The sequence below is a fragment of the Mytilus galloprovincialis genome, chromosome 8 (assembly GCF_965363235.1).
Source record: "Mytilus galloprovincialis chromosome 8, xbMytGall1.hap1.1, whole genome shotgun sequence".
Lineage (NCBI taxonomy): Eukaryota > Metazoa > Mollusca > Bivalvia > Mytilida > Mytilidae > Mytilus > Mytilus galloprovincialis.
Window position 1 is genome coordinate 88746871 of NC_134845.1, and position 17999 is coordinate 88764869.

Sequence of the window (17999 nt, forward strand, 5' to 3'; positions counted from 1 at the left end):
GAACTGCAAAATTGTAAATAAAATTTAGAAACAGACTATATTTGATTCCTCTAATTCTGGTGGAACAGCAAAAATGTAAATAAAATTTAGAAACAGACTATATTTGATTCCTCTAATTCTGGTGGAACTGCAAAAATGTAAATAAAATTTAGAAACAAACTAGATTTGACTAAGTTCCTCTAATTCTGGTAGAACTGTAAAAATGAAGAAAAAAAAACATTTAGAAACAGACAATAGTTGATTCCTCTAATTCTGGTGGAACTGCAAAAAATGTAAATAAAATTTAGAAACAGACTAGATTTGATTCCTCTACTTCTGGTGGAACTGCAAAAATGTAAATTACATTTAGAAACAGACTATATTTGATTCCTCTAAATCTGGTGGAACTGCAAAAATGTAAATAAAATTTAGAAACAGACTAAATTTGATTCCTCTAAATCTGGTGGAACTGCAAAAAATGTAAAATTTAGAAACAGACTACATTTGATTCCTCTAAATCTGGCGGAACTGAAAAATGAAAATAAAATTTAGAAACAGACTAGATTTGATTCCTCTAATTCTGGTGGAACTGCAAAAATGTAAAAGAAATTTAGAAACAGACTAGATTTGATTCCTCTAATTCTGGTGGAACTGTAAAAATGAAAAAAAAACATTTAGAAACAGACAATAGTTGATTCCTCTAATTCTGGTGGAACTATAAAAATGTATACATAGCATTTCGAAACATACTATTTGACTGACATAAAATAGGTGAGGCAAACGAATACAAACTATAATGGGGTTATACGCCAACTACATCGTAGATACATATATAGCAACCAAAGATACAAATATATTGATGGTTGATTTTTGTTTGCTTTATAACCAGTGGCAAATTAAAATTATAGAAAGGTGAGTCAATATGAAGACTAAACACTATTTTCTATTTTTAAATTACATTGTGAAAAATGTTAGTTCATGTATGTATCTCTTTTTCTGTATGTTCATGTTTGCCTTAACCGGTATGTGCAGTCAACAGACCCTGGTCAAGCAAAAAGAATCACATTGGACTTAATCCATGATACGTGCATAAGTAAAAAATGAGGTGGTACCCAACATCTTCACTAAAATTAAATTTATCTCGTTTAATTTTCATAAAATTTAAACAAAATAGTAACTTTGACCCTTTTGTCAAAAATATAAAAAAAATCAAAAAACTTTAACCACACACTTTACTGGGAATTTTTATTATCACGGAGAAGCTTTAATATTTCATAAACAGAGTAGAACGTGATTAAATCGTTCAGTTGATTTGTACATAGCATATTTACTGTACCTTGGTCATAATTCCAGATCTCATGAAAACTACTCTCTATTTCAGGTGAAAGCATCTTCTTTTGAATTGACACGCTTTGCTTATTATTTCATATATTGTTTATTTGTTTTCAATCAGATAATACACAAAAAAACAACCGTTAGACGTTTAAGCAAATAAACAACCTGTTACTTAGAATTATAATTTGCTAAACTTGTTCTTTTATAGGTTTATATAATACTTACGACATCGTTGAATAACATTATCATTTAATCTATTTTCATTAAAGTAAGTCATTTTAAATTATGTACTAGTTCTGTATATGGTAAAGCTAAACTGTCATAGTATTTAAACACTTAATTTGTTTTCTTTGGCGAATTAAAGAAAATGTATTCCCCTACAGCCATCAATTTAGATTTTTTTCAATGTCTAACATGTTTTCAGAGAACGTCAATTTTTCTTTTTTATTTATTTATTTTTTTTTTTTTTTTTTATTTTTTTAGGGGGGGGGGGGGGGTCATTTAAGGCCGTCAGTAGTCAAAGCAGTCTCTCCAGCGACAGATATCCAAAGGTGCCAAATATTTGTGTGTGTGTGGGGGGGGGGTTAAAGGATACAAACACGGCGATATTGAAAAATACTTTTAAGATTTCAGTTTCGAGTAATCATCCGTGAGGGGGTGACACAGGTATGCTTATCTCTAAAACCATGAATTTTTGTAAGTGATTCCCTATTTCCACTTTTTCCGCATCTTTTTCCCAGATCCCACACTGTGCGGCCCTTATATCCCACACCCCATCTATTTGTACCTCATATATCCAACATTACACCTTTTTTGTACGCCTACATGTATAACCATCATCATCAAAAAAAATTAACATTCACATCCTACATCGCAACTTGTTCTACCCTTTTATGCTACACCAAACTTTTTGTACCCCTTTATCCCAGAAAAACGTGGCATTCCCCTACTCCGTAGTAGAATGCCTCGTAAAGGGATAATTTCACGCTTTCTGTACGTTAAATCACGGTGTAGCGACTCTTAACGGAGTCAGTATGTGAGATGTTGAGGGGAAACAACTCTGTCCCTTTTGACATTTTGCGAAGAAACGATTTTCTGCTGTTAATCATAACTTCCCTACAATTCCCCTTTTCCATGATAACCTATACCTATTTTAAGTATCATCATTAGTTTATGCTCTTTCTAATTATCTATGAAATATTGGCTGCTGAACATGAAAATTTAAAAAAAAACAGTCAAACAATATCAAGTTAAAAACATAATAAGCTCAAGTTGGTCTTCCTCGATATATCTGTTGACGTTATATTGATACGATAATAATATCTTTAAATAACATTTTTATCCAAATAAGTCTTGTTTGAATTATGTATTAAAAACTACAACAGAAAGGCAGCTTTCGGGCTTATAATTTTGTTTTTGTTTGGAATTTTAAGATTTATTTCCCTTATAGCCATACATGTAATATAATCAGAGTTCTAAATTAAATGTTTATTTTACATGCTTTCAAAGAAAATTAAGGACACATATACATGTCTGCCGGCGCCAAATTAGGCGTTTTATTTTGGAATATGTAACATAAACGGAATATTTAAATGTACTTTAAATTTAAGCACGTGTATTAACCTAAGATTGTCATAACAGAATGTCCCCGAGTAGAAGCTATCTGAGTTTACCGATTGATGAACTTCAGTTGTTTGCATAACATCCATACTATTCTGACTCTTTTTAATGGTTGACTCATTGCCAATCGCCAATTGGCGAAACTAGTGCAAGTCTGGTGCCATAGTATGGCGGTATCGAGTCGGCCGAAGTAGCGATGAATATGGCGTTATTTTATGTCACATATACGGACTGATGTTCCAATAAAATGAAGAATTGAATACATGATTTCAACAAAAGTGTTTCGTGTCGCAAATATTACTTTAACAGGAAAAAAACATATGAATAAAGAAAGAAATAAATGACGGCAATATTTGAAATATTTGCCACTGGCTGTTACACAAACGACGATCAGTCATAAACTAACACAAATGATATTAGTCAACAAAATATGACATCCATTTATTAGAGTTATGATTTGGCTTACAGAATAGAGAATAATGGGTAAATGGTGCAGATTACAGGGCCAAAAATAATAATAGAGACAAATAGACCCCAAAAAGTTAAGAATAAAGAATGACGGTTCTTAAAATATACAAAAACAGAGTATCATGTGCAAAATAGATAAAGAAAAGAGAAAACGGTCTTACAAAATAGACAATAAAGACAAGAAGAACACATATCCAGACCTTTGTTAATGAGCGTAAGGCTTGCATGCATATAGCCTGTAATTCAGTGGTTGTCGTTTGTTTATGTGTTACATATTTGTTTTTCGTTCATTTTTTTACATAAATAAGGCCGTTAGTTTTCTCGTTTGAATTGTTTTACATTGTCTTATCGGGGCCTTTTATAGCTCACTATGCGGTATGGGCTTTGCTCATTGTTGAAGGCCGTACGGTGACCTATAGTTGTTAATGTCTGTGTTATTTTGGTCTTTTGTGGATAGTTGTCTCATTGGCAATCATACTACATCTTCTTTTATATATATATATATATTAGTTTTAAAATAGTCAATACTTACGGTACAAACAGAGTGAAAATAAATGTTTCGTTCACTAGCGAAAACTGACCCCTTAAAACTCGAGAATCGGCAGTATATATGCGCTGACCTTTATCGTATATATATATATTCTATTTTTTGTCAATTTCCCATTTACTCCGGTCAAAATTCATTAACCCAGAAAGTTTTCTGTATCGTAAAATAATGTCACTTATTAATAATAGTTTGTCAACTTCCCACTTACTCGGGTCAAATTAATTAACTTAGAAAGTTTACTTTATCAATTGAATTTTTATATTACTTAAAAACCATGACATTTATATAGTCAGCTTTCGTGATATAAAGCTGTGCTATTCATAAAAAACAACGATCAATTCTTAATAAAGTAAAAAAAATAATAGATCACATTTTCTAAATGACTTTAAACAATTGACTTTTGTTAAAAGGGAAGCAAGTGGGGGTATATCTAGTATAACAGAAAAATCGATTTCGAGTGCAACCTTTACTTATATATTATAACCACGATATAATATACGAACATGTGTTCTTTGTAAAATGTGGTAATATTGTCCCTGCACTTATGTAAATCTTGGGCTATTGCAAAGGGGAAACAAGCAACCCTTAAATTGTGTTTGACGGATTGGCGGAAAGATGCCGACGGGCTGTTATTCAGAAAGCGGGCTACACATTATAATTCTAAATACTAGTAGACCAATTTTGTTACCATTTCGGTGTTTTCAGAGACAAGTTCGTCCAACAAGAAAACAAGCATACGTTCTAAACTATTAGATTGTATTCATAAAAACTGCCTTTCGTCTTTCCTTTATTTAGATTTCGTTTGTTTTTCAGGGGCCATCTAAGGTACAAAATTATGTTCACCATTAAACTTTTAAAGGGTTCATTTATATAATTTCCTCATATTTCCTTCCATATTATTTTTCTAATTTTTAATATTTATTTTTCGAAAAAAATTCCATATTAAGGATCGAATAGATTTAATCTTCAAACTTGAAGGTGTTAAACTGTATTGTTGATTATTACAGTGTCATTAAATTACATCGAATCATTTTATTATTTTAGGGGGCGATTCGCGGAAATTATATAATCGATAAAATATAGACATTCCATGAAGACGTCTTTCATACAAAATCCTTAAAAGGCGAACTTTCAAATTGATACAGATAAAAGATTTGTTTGTGACTGGTATAAATTCAACGTATAAGTGTTAGGCTATAAAATCGGAAACTTATGAATAAAATTAATTCAAGGTATCTTCATATTACAAATTTTACTAAATGATTTTCATGCCCAGTGGATTAAATTCCCCACACGTTAAGGCTTGCACATTTAAAGTCGTTTTGCAATTTAGTTATTCTATATTTTCGTGCAGTTATATATTTGGTTTGTATTTCATATCCTATAACATTTATTTACTCTTACAGTTAATCTTGATTTGATTATGGTAATTGAAATTATAAACTGAATTTTAAATAAAATAAAACTTTAAAGTTAAAAAGGTGTTTCAATTATTAGCAAGAGTACTTTTAAGTAATTATATCAGTTAAACATGCCGGATCTGAAATATGAAAGTGTTTACATATTTTTAACAAGTGCTTTTTAATCGAATAATTTGTTAAATATCTTTAAGGTATCATATTTTTCATTAGAATCCTATTTGAAAATTTAATGAATGTTTTTTTTTTTTCCTTTATCATAATCAAAATTTTCATTTTTGTACCAGTACCAACAATCCCTGTGGACAAATAAGTTTAATTTCAAATTTAGAAATAAAATTACTGCTGTCCCACCATAGGGGGTCTTATTGGGGGTTCTGATCCCGGATCCCGCTTGCTGTTTTGTCAGATTCCCGTATTTCGCTTACACTATGTACGTAAGCAATTCTCATTTTTTTTTATTTCCCGTGTCCCGCTAGACTTCATTTCCCGTTTTCACGGCACAATAATTTGACTTTCACGTGTCACGCTTACAAAAAAATCGGCAATCCCGCGTCACGCTCACTTAGACCCCAATGAGACCTACACCATATACACAGAGCAAACGCTATGTTGAGAAGACTTAGTCTTTGGTATCGTTGCTACGTAAAAAAATCTGTATATAATGTTCACTCTTGCAATATTTGCAGCTTGACGTTACCAAACTTCCATGGATTTCAACTTTTACAATACCAAAAAGTTAAGCAACACTTCCATTTAGATTAATGGGGGTTTGAGGGCTTTTATCTTTGTAGAAATTTGAAGTTACTAGTCTAAATTTTCTCCTATCTATCGTAATTCGGCATAAGAGCATTACTATATCAGAGATCTATATATATTAATTAGATCGAATTTTCTCTGATATTTTACGACCAAAAAGAATGCTTTAAGGGTACTAACATATCTCGGTCTGTCTGTTATTTATTCCTAGTGCTATAACAGTACATACACCAGTTTAGAGTAGATCGGACATTAAATGTTACGATTGTTCAGGTTACCTACTTAATCGGATGAATTACGTACTTCGTAGAAAAATTAACCCATTTTAAATTCAGAATTAACCCAAAATATGACCAAATACTAAATCGTTTCTATACTTTTCGTACCAGGATGTCAGTACACCATAACTTTGACAAACTATTTAATTGTAATAAAATGTAAATTGTCGAATAGAAATACATAAAATGAACTATACCTCCGATAACATGCGGCTACATCCAAAGTTTTAAAGTTATTTATGTCAGTATTCGTCATAATACGGTTTGTTTTATGGTTAGTTATTTAACGCATTAAGATCAAAATTAATTCTATGCTACTTAAGAAATACAAGGGTTTTATTCTTAAAGATTTATTTTCGTATAAGTAATTAAAAGGATCACAGTCAACAACTGAAGTTTTACCAATCAACATGCATTGTCACACAATGCGACCTGTGTTTAATGACATATTTTGTTATTTGATGTTTTGACCACTGTCTACGAGTTTACTTAATGTAGGCGGTTTTACATTTCAATAAACGATTAAGCATATTTTCGATGGGATTAATTTCCAGAAATCCGTTAATCTTATCTAGTCTTTGTATTTAGACAAGTTATACAACTACAAGAAACTGCCATGTGCCTCGATATAATCCTAAAAAATGTGGTAAAAGAGATTCGGAAGATATCAAACTCACAAGTTAAAATAGATTAACAACGCAACGATTAAAATAAGAAAAAGACCAACAAACAAATCACCACATAGAAACAAAAGTCTGAGCAACACGAACCCGATCAAAAACTTGGGGGTGATCTAAGATGTTCAGGAATGGTACGCAGATATGTTTCTCATGTTAGTTTAAACCTGGCGATTAGTCTAGTTTAGGTCACTTTAGAAAAACAGGGGGCGGGAATGTACTAACGAAAACATATCCGTTGTCATTTGTTAAAAAAAATATTCTGTAACAATCCACCAACTCAGTCCTGATTGCGTCTGTATAATTCACAAAGGAATGATTTCAACAGCATTTGGAACTCTTGGTTACATATCTGCCCTGTGGTAAGATATATAGTATAATGGACTTTTGGACTATCACTAAACAATCCTATGATATATCTTAGACCTATAATAAATCAAAGCTGTCTAGCTTGATGTACTTCTAATGATTACGGGTTTAGGATTATATAAACGAAGTTATATTTACGTTCTAAAGGACCATTAGCTGGCAAATGCATAGTTATTGAATAACCAACTGACTCAGATTCTCAAATTTGATAAATATATACTAACAGTCTAACACTCATATAAAAATAACAAAAACCCGAATAAAACAATCAACAATGCATGGAATCATTATTATGTATATTTAAGACTGGTCGCAATCTAAACTAACCATGGAGATGACCTTCGAAGAGTGCCAATGGTATAAGACCCAATACAGATATAGATATAGAAAGGTAATTTGGTCAACGAGGTTCGATGTTTTATTTATCTGAATTCATAAACAGAACGTCTTCATGACACGACCTAGTATAATAACTGTCTAAAAGCCCTCAAAATGCTGAATGAAGCAAAACAAAAGACAATTGTGATAGAAAAATTTTATGAGACAGTGTATATCATGAAACCATTTCAAGACATGACTTGATGTCTTAATTTAACGGTATATTTTTGGATTCCTCCTAACTTGAGAGCCTTTAAAAAATAACTTAGAACTTACGATATCGCACAAGTGATGGTCATATGACAACATGGCTTACTCCTAAGAAACTTCGAAAACGAGGCTCAAGACACAATTTATACAAATAGGAATGAGAAGTTCCTAAATCATGTTTACAACCCAGCTTCGAACTTCAAGGCATTGAAATGTCAGATAGCAACTGGTTAATTATTTGGCCTTATGTCCGCATAATTTTGCATGACCAGTGTTTATTTTTTTAATATGAAATGGTTGTTAACATTTTAATTTATTCGTGTTTGGTATAAATTTGGTGTCAATTAAGGTTACACTATTATCAAACATCAGGCGCGGAACCAGGAGGAGTCCAGGGGTTGGAACCCCACCTTTTTGGACGACCTTTGTCCCTTTGTCCTGGGTTAGAAACCCCCTCCCCCCGTTTGATAATGGCTGGATTTTTTTATGTTAATGATGCGTATCAGACAACACAAATAAGAAACACATTAATGATGTTCGCTTCTCTTGTTTTTGAATGTTTGTGATAGCCTGGATAACTGGCCCAATCATACTGCGTCGAGCAAATCAGTAGCCAGGACCCCAGGCTATGTTTGTGAGATATTCAGAATCTGGTGTTTTTTTACATGTAGTGCCATTGAAAAAAAAATTGCCCACTAACCCCTACTTTTCTTTTCATAATTTTATGACATATACAGTATACAGTAGTTTAAAAAGCTATTATTCAAAAACTTGTTATTTTTCTTAGTTTTGGAAATAAAAAACTTGCCTATTTTAAAGGTGTGAATCATTTCCCGCCAAATTTCCGATGGCTTACATTGAATATCTCGAAAACAAGCACAATGATCCTTATTAATGTCTGCTCCTTTAACTTCTTTATTCGTATACTATCAATTTATAACGATCTTTTAAAAAGCATGTTATTTTGAAACAGAGTAGCGAACATCCTTTAGTTGATTTTTTAATATGAACATAAAATTGAGAAAAGAAATGGGGAATGTGTTAAAGCGACAACAACCCGATCATAGAGCAGAAAACAGCCGAAGGCAACCAATGGGTCTTCAATGTAGCGAGAAACTCCCGTACCCGTACCCGTAGGCGTCCGTCAAAGGCCAGAGGCTCCTGACTTGGAACAGGCGCAAAATTGCAGCGGGTTTAAACAGGTTTATGAGATCTCAACCCTCCCCCTATACCTCTAGCCAATGTAGAAAGGTAGAAAGGTAAACGCATAACAATACGCAACAAATACTACAGACGACGGCAAAAAGTTGGAAAGATATTCAAAAGAGTGATGAGATTTTTTTCAATTTAAATCAAAAATTGTAATTTAAAAGTTAAACTAAACATGTATGAAGATCTTTGTAGTCGCCCACTGTTCTACCAAGTTTCAAAATTGTGTGCATCGGTGTAATGAAACATATAAGCCCCTTCTTTACTTTATTGTTTGCTATGATATTGTTTATTTCTATTAAATTGCGTACACATCCGGATGTATTTTTATAGTTCAACTCAAAATTGAATGGCTGTAACAAATAAACGTACCTTACGATTTACTTGTATCTTTGACCTTAGTTCTATTTACATATTACACCGTGGCAGAGAGGCATTATTTTCTTTTCTATTTATTTCTGATATCGATATTTGCTTTAACTTATTTTTTAAAATATTTTTTATTTAATTATCAACTTGCCACATCATTCTATATTTTATTTTTAAATATCAGTAGAAAATGTAAACAAATTGAATAATGTAGGACTATCTTCGATCTATACAAATGAGATCGCGTATATTGAGAAGAAAAGTACATGTACAGACATTACTAAGAAATATATATAAATGTAACTTATATAGAAAACTTACGTGATACATCACTATCTTCTCTTTCATTCTTCAATTCTGTGATTAAAGAAGTGTATTCCTCCATTTTTTTTTAATATTCTTCCTAAATATTTTTCAAGTGGCAATCCTCATTTCTCGTAAAATCTTAAGTGATGAACACGCGCTTCGCATACGGATTTTAATCCTCAAATATTATTGTTTCATAAAACACCAAAGTGCATAAATATAAAAAATGACCAAAATAGTAATTTTCCGGATCCCGACTGAAGAACGTACGTCAGCTGTTATAATGAGGAAAATTTAAACATGATTTTATTAGATTCTAATTTATAACCTATATATTAAAGGATAATAAAATGTCGATCAGTCATTTATAATTTGTGATAATATTTATGTTATATGATTAAAATTTGTTGTTATTTCATTTCAAATCAAAATGAAACGGATCACCGCATTGATTTACATAAGTAATCGATTTCACTTTTTTCAACTGAATTTTCTCGTAAAGTAGGTCCATTAAAAACAATTTAGGAATATATTTTAATGTGGACATAAATTGTACGGTATATACTTATATTAGCATTAATGTTATACATCGTTCTTTTGTCAATATTTGATGCATTTAAATTATTATCTGTACTTTCATCAAAATTTCATATATTAATGGTCTTTCCGGTCAGAAAATAAAACATGGATTCTCTTTTTTCTTTATTTTAGTCAGTCCATTACTATTATCATATTTCAAAACTGATGAAAGCCAAAGTATTTGATATCTTTGAATAAGTTTACGAAGTAAATACGTTTGATTTGGAAGATACAAGGGGTCTAATATACCGTTACACAGTGTAAATAATGGAACTATTTTAAAATGAAATTACGTTGTATGATCGTTAATACCTTATAATCCTTAAAGCCAATAGCATCAAAAGTAGTTCTTAGTCATATACATGTTTTTTAAAAATTACGGGCACTGGTGACATGTAATCCTTTTTTATGAAACGTGTTTTTTTTTTTAAATATTTCAATGATCGCCGCTTAGAATTATTATTCACGATATCCGCAGCATATGACTGTTATCACCACTCCAAAGACTATGATATTAAACGATCACCGCTGCATATTTATGACTGTCATTAATCTAACACCACTACAAACGTACATCTTTTATATTCAACGATCACCACTTACATGTCAGGTTTTTTTTCTCAAGAATAACCGCTACATATGTGTGTTAAACAAGAGTGCACACGCTGAAATGTCTCGCATTCTTTACTCATCATTGATATAATGTTGATAGTCCTAAATATAAAGCTTTACTACAACTATCACATAATCTTAAAATGATTCAAGAAAATGAGGTCATGGTCATATAATCCAAACAAGAAATACATGTACACCTTACAATCATTCAATAACTTAATATAGTTGACCTATTGCATTGTATAGTTTCTTAGAAACAGATTTATGAAAGAAAACTAAACATTGACAAGTGAACCATGCAAAGCAGACATGTTCAGCTTACAATTCTTCCATACAAAAAATATAGTTGACCTTAAACTTTAAGAAAAACAGACCAAAACACAAAAACTTAACACTGAGCAATGACCGTGATAACAATACCAAGGTCTAATAAAACCTGCGAGAATGACATGTACATCATAAAATATCTCCATACACAAATTATAGTTGACCTATTGCATATAGTATTAGAAAAAAACACCAAAAACTCAAAAACTTAACTTTGATCACTGATCTATGAAAATGAGGTCAAGGTCAGATGACACATGTCCGTTGGACATGTACACATTACAAAGATTCCATACATCAAATATAGTATACCTATTGCATACAGTATAAGAAAAGAAGACCAAATCACAAAAACTTAACTTTAACTATTGAACCATAAAAATGAGGTCAAGGTCAGATGACACCTGCCAGTTGGACATGTACACAAGAACAATCCTTCCATACACCGAATATACTAGCCCTATTACTTATAGTATCCGAGATATGGACTTGACCACCAAAACTTAACCTTATTCACTGATCCATGAAGTTATGAGGTCGAGATCAAGTGACGGACATTATGACCATGCAAAGTACGCACATATGAAATATAGACCCTGGCAAACTTATCGCTCCTTTAAATAAACTTATTCTAAAAGGTTACCAATCAGTCAACACTGTAATAAGATCATTGAATATTGTTTTATTGGTATAAATATTGATTATGTTATCAGTAAATTAAAGTCAAATTAAATATAACTAGTATTTTATATACATACACATTCATGGATCTACAATCTGTCGATACCTATATCTTGGCATTGCACAAGTTCATGTTTTTTCTCTGACTGTTTATGGCGTCTTTACACTCAATCCATTGGATGTTGGATGTGTACAGATTGATAATTTAGTCTAAGATGCATGATTTTTTTTAATTGGTTGTTAATGGCTAAGAACTAGCTTTCAATTAACTGCAAGTGCTCTTAGATCTGTTCCCGGTGTCGTTTTGCTGTTGGGATGTACAAGTTACCGGCCATATCCACTTTTATTTTTGTCCATCTGATGAGTTAAGCCCTATTCAACTGATTTTTATAGTTCGTTCTTATGTTGTAGTTATACCAATGTCCCAGGTTAGGGGGATGGTTGGGATCCCGCTAACATGATTAACCCCGCCACACTATGTATGTATGTGCCTGTCCCAAGTCAGGAGCCTGTAATCCAGTGGTTGTCGTTTGTTTATGTGTTACATGTTTGTTTTTCGTTCATTTATTTTTTATATAAATAGAGCCGTTAGTTTTCTCGTTTGAATTGTTTTACATTGTCATTTCGGGGCCTTTTATAGCTGACTATGCGGTATGGGCTTTGCTCATTGTTGAAGGCCGTACGGTTACCTATAATTGTTAATTTCTGTGTCATTTTGGTCTCTTGCGGAAAGTTGTCTCATTGGCAATCATACCACATCTTCTTTATATTATCCTATTACTCATAATAAGAGAGAAATTAACATTACAAAAAGTATTAACTTTTTGTTCAAGTAGTCACTGAACCATGAAAATGAGGCCAAGGACAATGGACATGTGACAGACGGAAACTTCGTAACATGAAGCATCTATATACAAAGTATGAAGCATCCAGATCTTCCATCTTCTAAAATATTAAGCTTTTAAGAATTTAGCTAACGCCGCAATAGTAGCCGCGGCCGGATCACTATCTCTATGTCAAGCTCGACAAAAACGGTCACCGCTACATTTGTAGCTAGCTATAAAACCAGGTTCAATCCACCATTTTCTACATTTGAAACTGTTGGTACCAAGTCAGGAATATGACAGTTCTTGTCCCTTCGTTTTTGATGCGTTTTGTTATTTGATTTTGCCATGTGATTATGGACTTTCCGAATTGATTTTCCTCTGAGTTCAGTATTTTTGTGATTTTACTTTTGTCTTTGATATAAAATGATACATGTATATCTGCATTTGATATTCATCGATAATCGGTTATTTTGTGTGTTTGATATATGCGTCCATCGATAAATACTACATTGGTTGTGATGATATACATATATGTATCGACATACGTGTATGATTTTGTCAGATAAGTAACCATGCAAATCAGCTATACAAATGTAAATAGTATGGTAAAATGGTGATTAGCTCAGCTGTTTAACTTCCCGAAGAACATGTTTACGGGAAGCAATCATGACACCCCTTGTTTTGTATTTATTTTAGTCTAAGACTGAGAAGCTAAGCTGGGGTTTTATCTTAATGAGTAAGTAACCGGTAACTAAACTGTTACAGTTACATAAAGATATCATTCTGACATCAAGTCTTTAATTTCAATCCAAAACTTCGTATGCTTAGCGGAGAAACAGCAAATACCAGTTTTTGCGCCACGGCTTCAATCATGCGAGCTCGAGTTGAAATCATTCATGTCGATATGTAAACAGATTTCTATTTTAAACGGTATGATCAGTCTTGCTGTAATAAAAAAAAATATTCCACGCATCTTGGAGACTGTTACACTATAATGCTGGTAATTCTCGATACAATAGAAAAAGAAGAAATATTGACACTTGTTTTATTGCAATGTCTGTTATTCTGTGATAGTGCCTATGTATATTTGATTTCAGAAGGGACTTTCTATACTAGTATAGAAAGTCCCTGGTTTCAGTAAAATCTTTAAAAAAAGATTAGCTTATTATTTTTGTTTGGCCTAACTAGAAATACTATAATAGGGGAAAAAGCAATCAAGTCAGGCTTATAAACCAGCCTTTTAATAAAACAGACTTATTTTAAGGTTTCTCAAATAACCATACACCGGTTGTTCCACGTCCGGTGCTGATTCCAATATTTACAATTTTAAGTTTACGATCATCCATCATCATCATAAACTCTCTGTTATTTTCTTTGAGTCCCATTCCGACTTGAATTATCTGGTTTTTCCAACTGATCCAGAAACCAGTAAACCTTTTGCAATTTAGAAATGACCTTGTGAAGGTCACGATATTTGTCCCGCGTTTTTCAGTTCGAATGGCGGACCTCGTGTTGCCATTTAGTCCAATGGCTATTTCTATTAACGGACCTTCGTCGTCATATTCTGATGTCAAAACAAGATAAACATTGGAGCAGGATTTGACACTAAATGAGAGAAACTGTTGTTTAAAAGGAAAGTTTCCTATTTCACATCTCACCATTCTAAACTCGTACTTTTCTGGTGTTGTAAAGGTTTTGTTACCTGAAAGTTTAAAATAAATGTATAATGTAGTATCGACAGGTTTGTTCTAAACTGTGAACACTGTAAAGACAAATATTAATTGTAAAAAATAAAATTTGCAAGTCAGACTCGAATTGATAAATTTCCTACATGCACTTTTTTAATATTATTTTGTTTCAAACTCAAGTTGTCGTTGGTTTCATATTTGATTTTTATGGCATTATTTCTGTAGTATAAATAAGGCCGTTGGTTTCTCTTTTGAATTGTTGTACATTGTGACAGTTCCATGCATATAAGATCTTCATATACAGTGCTTTTTTTTTTTTTTTTTTTGCTTTATGGGAGGCTATACATGGACATGAAATTGTCAAAAGATGATTGTCAATGACAAAATGTTGAAGGTCTTTAAATTAATTTAATTAAAAAAACAAAACATTTACAAATGAACGGAATACGATTGCGCGCAATTTTATAAAGCATTTGCGCATATATATCTGTTCAAATTAATTAAATATATATCGAAACTTTTTAGATTTGACTTTATTCATATATTTTTTAATTAAATTTCTAACAGTTTAGTACTAGTATGTACATGTAATTTGGTCGATTTTAGTTTGTTTATGCCGTATTTAGCACTATAATTGGTTATTAATTTCGTTGCGGTCAGTTTTATTTATTGGTGGACAAAGCCACATAGTGCTTGGAGAAAAGAAAAAACTTTAAAACACATACACCTCAGTGTTGACAGCCTATACATGTATACTCGTACAGTTATTCAATATAAAGTCTAAAAACATTAACAGACTGACTGGATTTAAGAATTGCCGGAATGTAGGATCGCAATGTCTCGTTTTCGTGATTGCATCGCAGGCGAGACAAAAAGGGAGAAGTGGGGCTTCATTCAATGAGACAGTATTTAGAAAATTGAGACAAAAAAATATAAGGGTTTCAACGTTACATTACGCAGGTGTCTACAGTGACGGATTAAAAGGAGGTTCTGGGGAATGGACCTCCCATTTTTAAGATTCATGCTTTTGAAAGGGGACTTATGGTTAGAACCCTTTTAAAAATGGCTGGGTCAACCCCTGTGTCTATATGACGCGTAAAGCTCAAATACATTAAAAGTCTATAAAAATAGTGAAGAATTTGAAAGTAACATCAACTATCTTTTTACTTACCTGAAGGTGACTCAAAATTGTCATAATGATTAACACTCGGTGATGTAGTAATGGAGGGTCTGAAAATTAAGAATCCAGCTACTGTTACACCACTACCTACAAGTAGCCCCAAAAAGAATAAAACACAAAGTCGAAGTCTTTTCTTCCATTTTCGTTTTGATTTGATGTTTAGTTTTGGTTCAATATAAGTATATATTCCGTTAGAATGTTCATTTAAAGCCGAATAAATATGAGGAACGCTTTTCCTTGTATCTGGTACTTCGTAACCATTTGATTTGACCTGAATTTCCATCCATAAAATATGTTGAACGAAATAAAGATGTGTAAGAAAATAGATCTATTAGGTTACAATTATGAGCAAGTGTTTAATTATATGTATATATTACAAATGTACCACGCTCAGGGTCAAGTAGCTGTCTCATATATAGCATGATATAAGTTTTTTCGTTAAGTGTTTTGTTTCCTGTTAAGATGATAGCTATCATGTCATAAGGGATAATATGTTCGAGATGGGTTTTTTCCGATAGACGTTTTCACACAAATATTTACTTGAAGAACATTAAAAAATTTAATAATTTTCTCTTCTAAAGCTGTGTGTTGTATTCTTGTGTTAGTCTCTGATCCTGTCCATAACGTTAAAGTATGGTATTAGTTTTCTGTTTTGCTTTTTCCAATCATATTGTGTTGTAAAATGATGCCCTTTATGGGTTCTTGATTAGATTTATAAAATTCTTATCTTATCTTATTCTTGATAATTGACGCCGTAAGGGACGACATCAAAAGTTCAATGTAGGATAAAAAAACTTAATGCATATGGGTCATTTTCAAAAAATGTCGAATTTTGAAATTGAAAATTTATTAAAAGTTACTTATTCAAACAACCCTCTACATAAGCAAATCAAAACAAACAGTACTTTAAGAACAACATATTAAAAGATGCAATCTTAATGATGTCATACAAGAATATCTTGAAACATTTTTTGATCGGTGGTACAATACTTTGTCTATCCTGTCACCATTTTCAAAAGAAATTTTGGGTTATTAAGAAAAGGTTTAGATAAAATGTTAAGCTTGTTTTACGTTACCAATTAGATGGGTTTCAAGAGAATAAACTTCTATATATATTCATTCTGTAAAATAATTATTATTTGCCAATTTTCTAGGTTGTACTGAAAAATGGCTCTAAAAATTGGTTTTCAAAGGTTGTAAAAATTACCACCAGTAATGCAAGTCTAAGATAGCAATGTATATTGTATGGCCTTTTTTCACCCTTTCAAATAAACCCAACATCAAGCAAATCCCTTATAAGTTAATTTACTTTTCTCTTTATTTCTTTGGTAACAGGAACGTACGTTTCTGATATATCACTATATAAAAGTCTATCCTGTTACCTTTTTGTCTATCCTGTTACCGATATTAGTATTGCACCTGCAAATGCTTAATTGGGAAGATTAAGACGTTATAACCTTAAGATGAGTTCAAACAATGAAATATTTCATTCGTTTTCCACCTACATGTTAAGATAAAAAAATTAACGACGTTTTTGTCTATAATTGTCTATCCTGTTACTGTAACCATAGCAACCATAGTAACAGGATAGACAAATTTCTTCGTTTTTGATTGCTGTTGTGAAATAACTACTCCCTTTGGTGAAGTGATTATGGTTTTCTATTGTGAATTTGGTTTCCAACACGTTATTGCACTTTTTACACCCATTATGTTAGTGTAATTAATCAAAATGGTTGGTAACAGCATAGACATGAAAAAAAGTACGCTCTATTTTTTTCACTAAATGTCTTTAAATTTCTTTTCTCTACACTGTCGTTCAAGAAACGAGGCGTTTTAAATGTAAAGATTACTTTGCATTTTTGAAATCAACACTGACTGATTCAATATTCATAGGGAGAATAATTTAACGACTGATTTAAGTAGCGGTAACAGGATAGACATGAACCTCCTGTACGCTGATTGAACTTAGTTTGTAGATAATTTGTTACATACAATGATAAAGAAGCTACGATTTTTCGTTAGAATTATAATTAAAGTTCTTAGAAAGTCCCTTTTGCAGATATCAAGGCGATCAGAAAATCGGAAAAAAATCGTTTGAAATGTGTTTTTTCTGACAATGTACGCACACAAATACCCCCAAAATCGGCCTTAATGCACTTTAATCTTATCAAAATAGATGT

At 32.0% G+C, this 17999-nt stretch overlaps 1 protein-coding gene and 1 long non-coding RNA gene across 5 annotated transcripts in view; both read right to left on the reverse strand.

Annotated features, from left to right (window-relative positions):
- Positions 1 to 10195, reverse strand: part of LOC143042779 (uncharacterized) — a 30386-nt gene extending 20191 nt beyond the window's left edge. Inside the window, exon 1 of one of the 4 annotated variants that reach the window (XM_076215237.1) lies at positions 9938 to 10195. In XM_076215237.1, the coding sequence (XP_076071352.1) occupies positions 9938 to 10001 (64 nt within the window). In that variant the 5' untranslated portion in view covers positions 10002 to 10195. Of the gene's footprint in view, positions 1 to 6601; positions 6728 to 9937 lie in introns of those variants that run through there. The other 3 variants (XM_076215238.1, XM_076215239.1, XM_076215240.1) reach the window with 3 other exon arrangements.
- Positions 10196 to 14176: 3981 nt separating this feature from the next.
- Positions 14177 to 16200, reverse strand: LOC143042780 (uncharacterized). Its single transcript, XR_012968123.1, has 2 exons — positions 15811 to 16200; positions 14177 to 14653 (listed from the first exon to the last, which is right to left on the reverse strand). It is a non-coding gene; the product is annotated as an uncharacterized LOC143042780 (long non-coding RNA).
- Positions 16201 to 17999: the final 1799 nt, after the last annotated feature.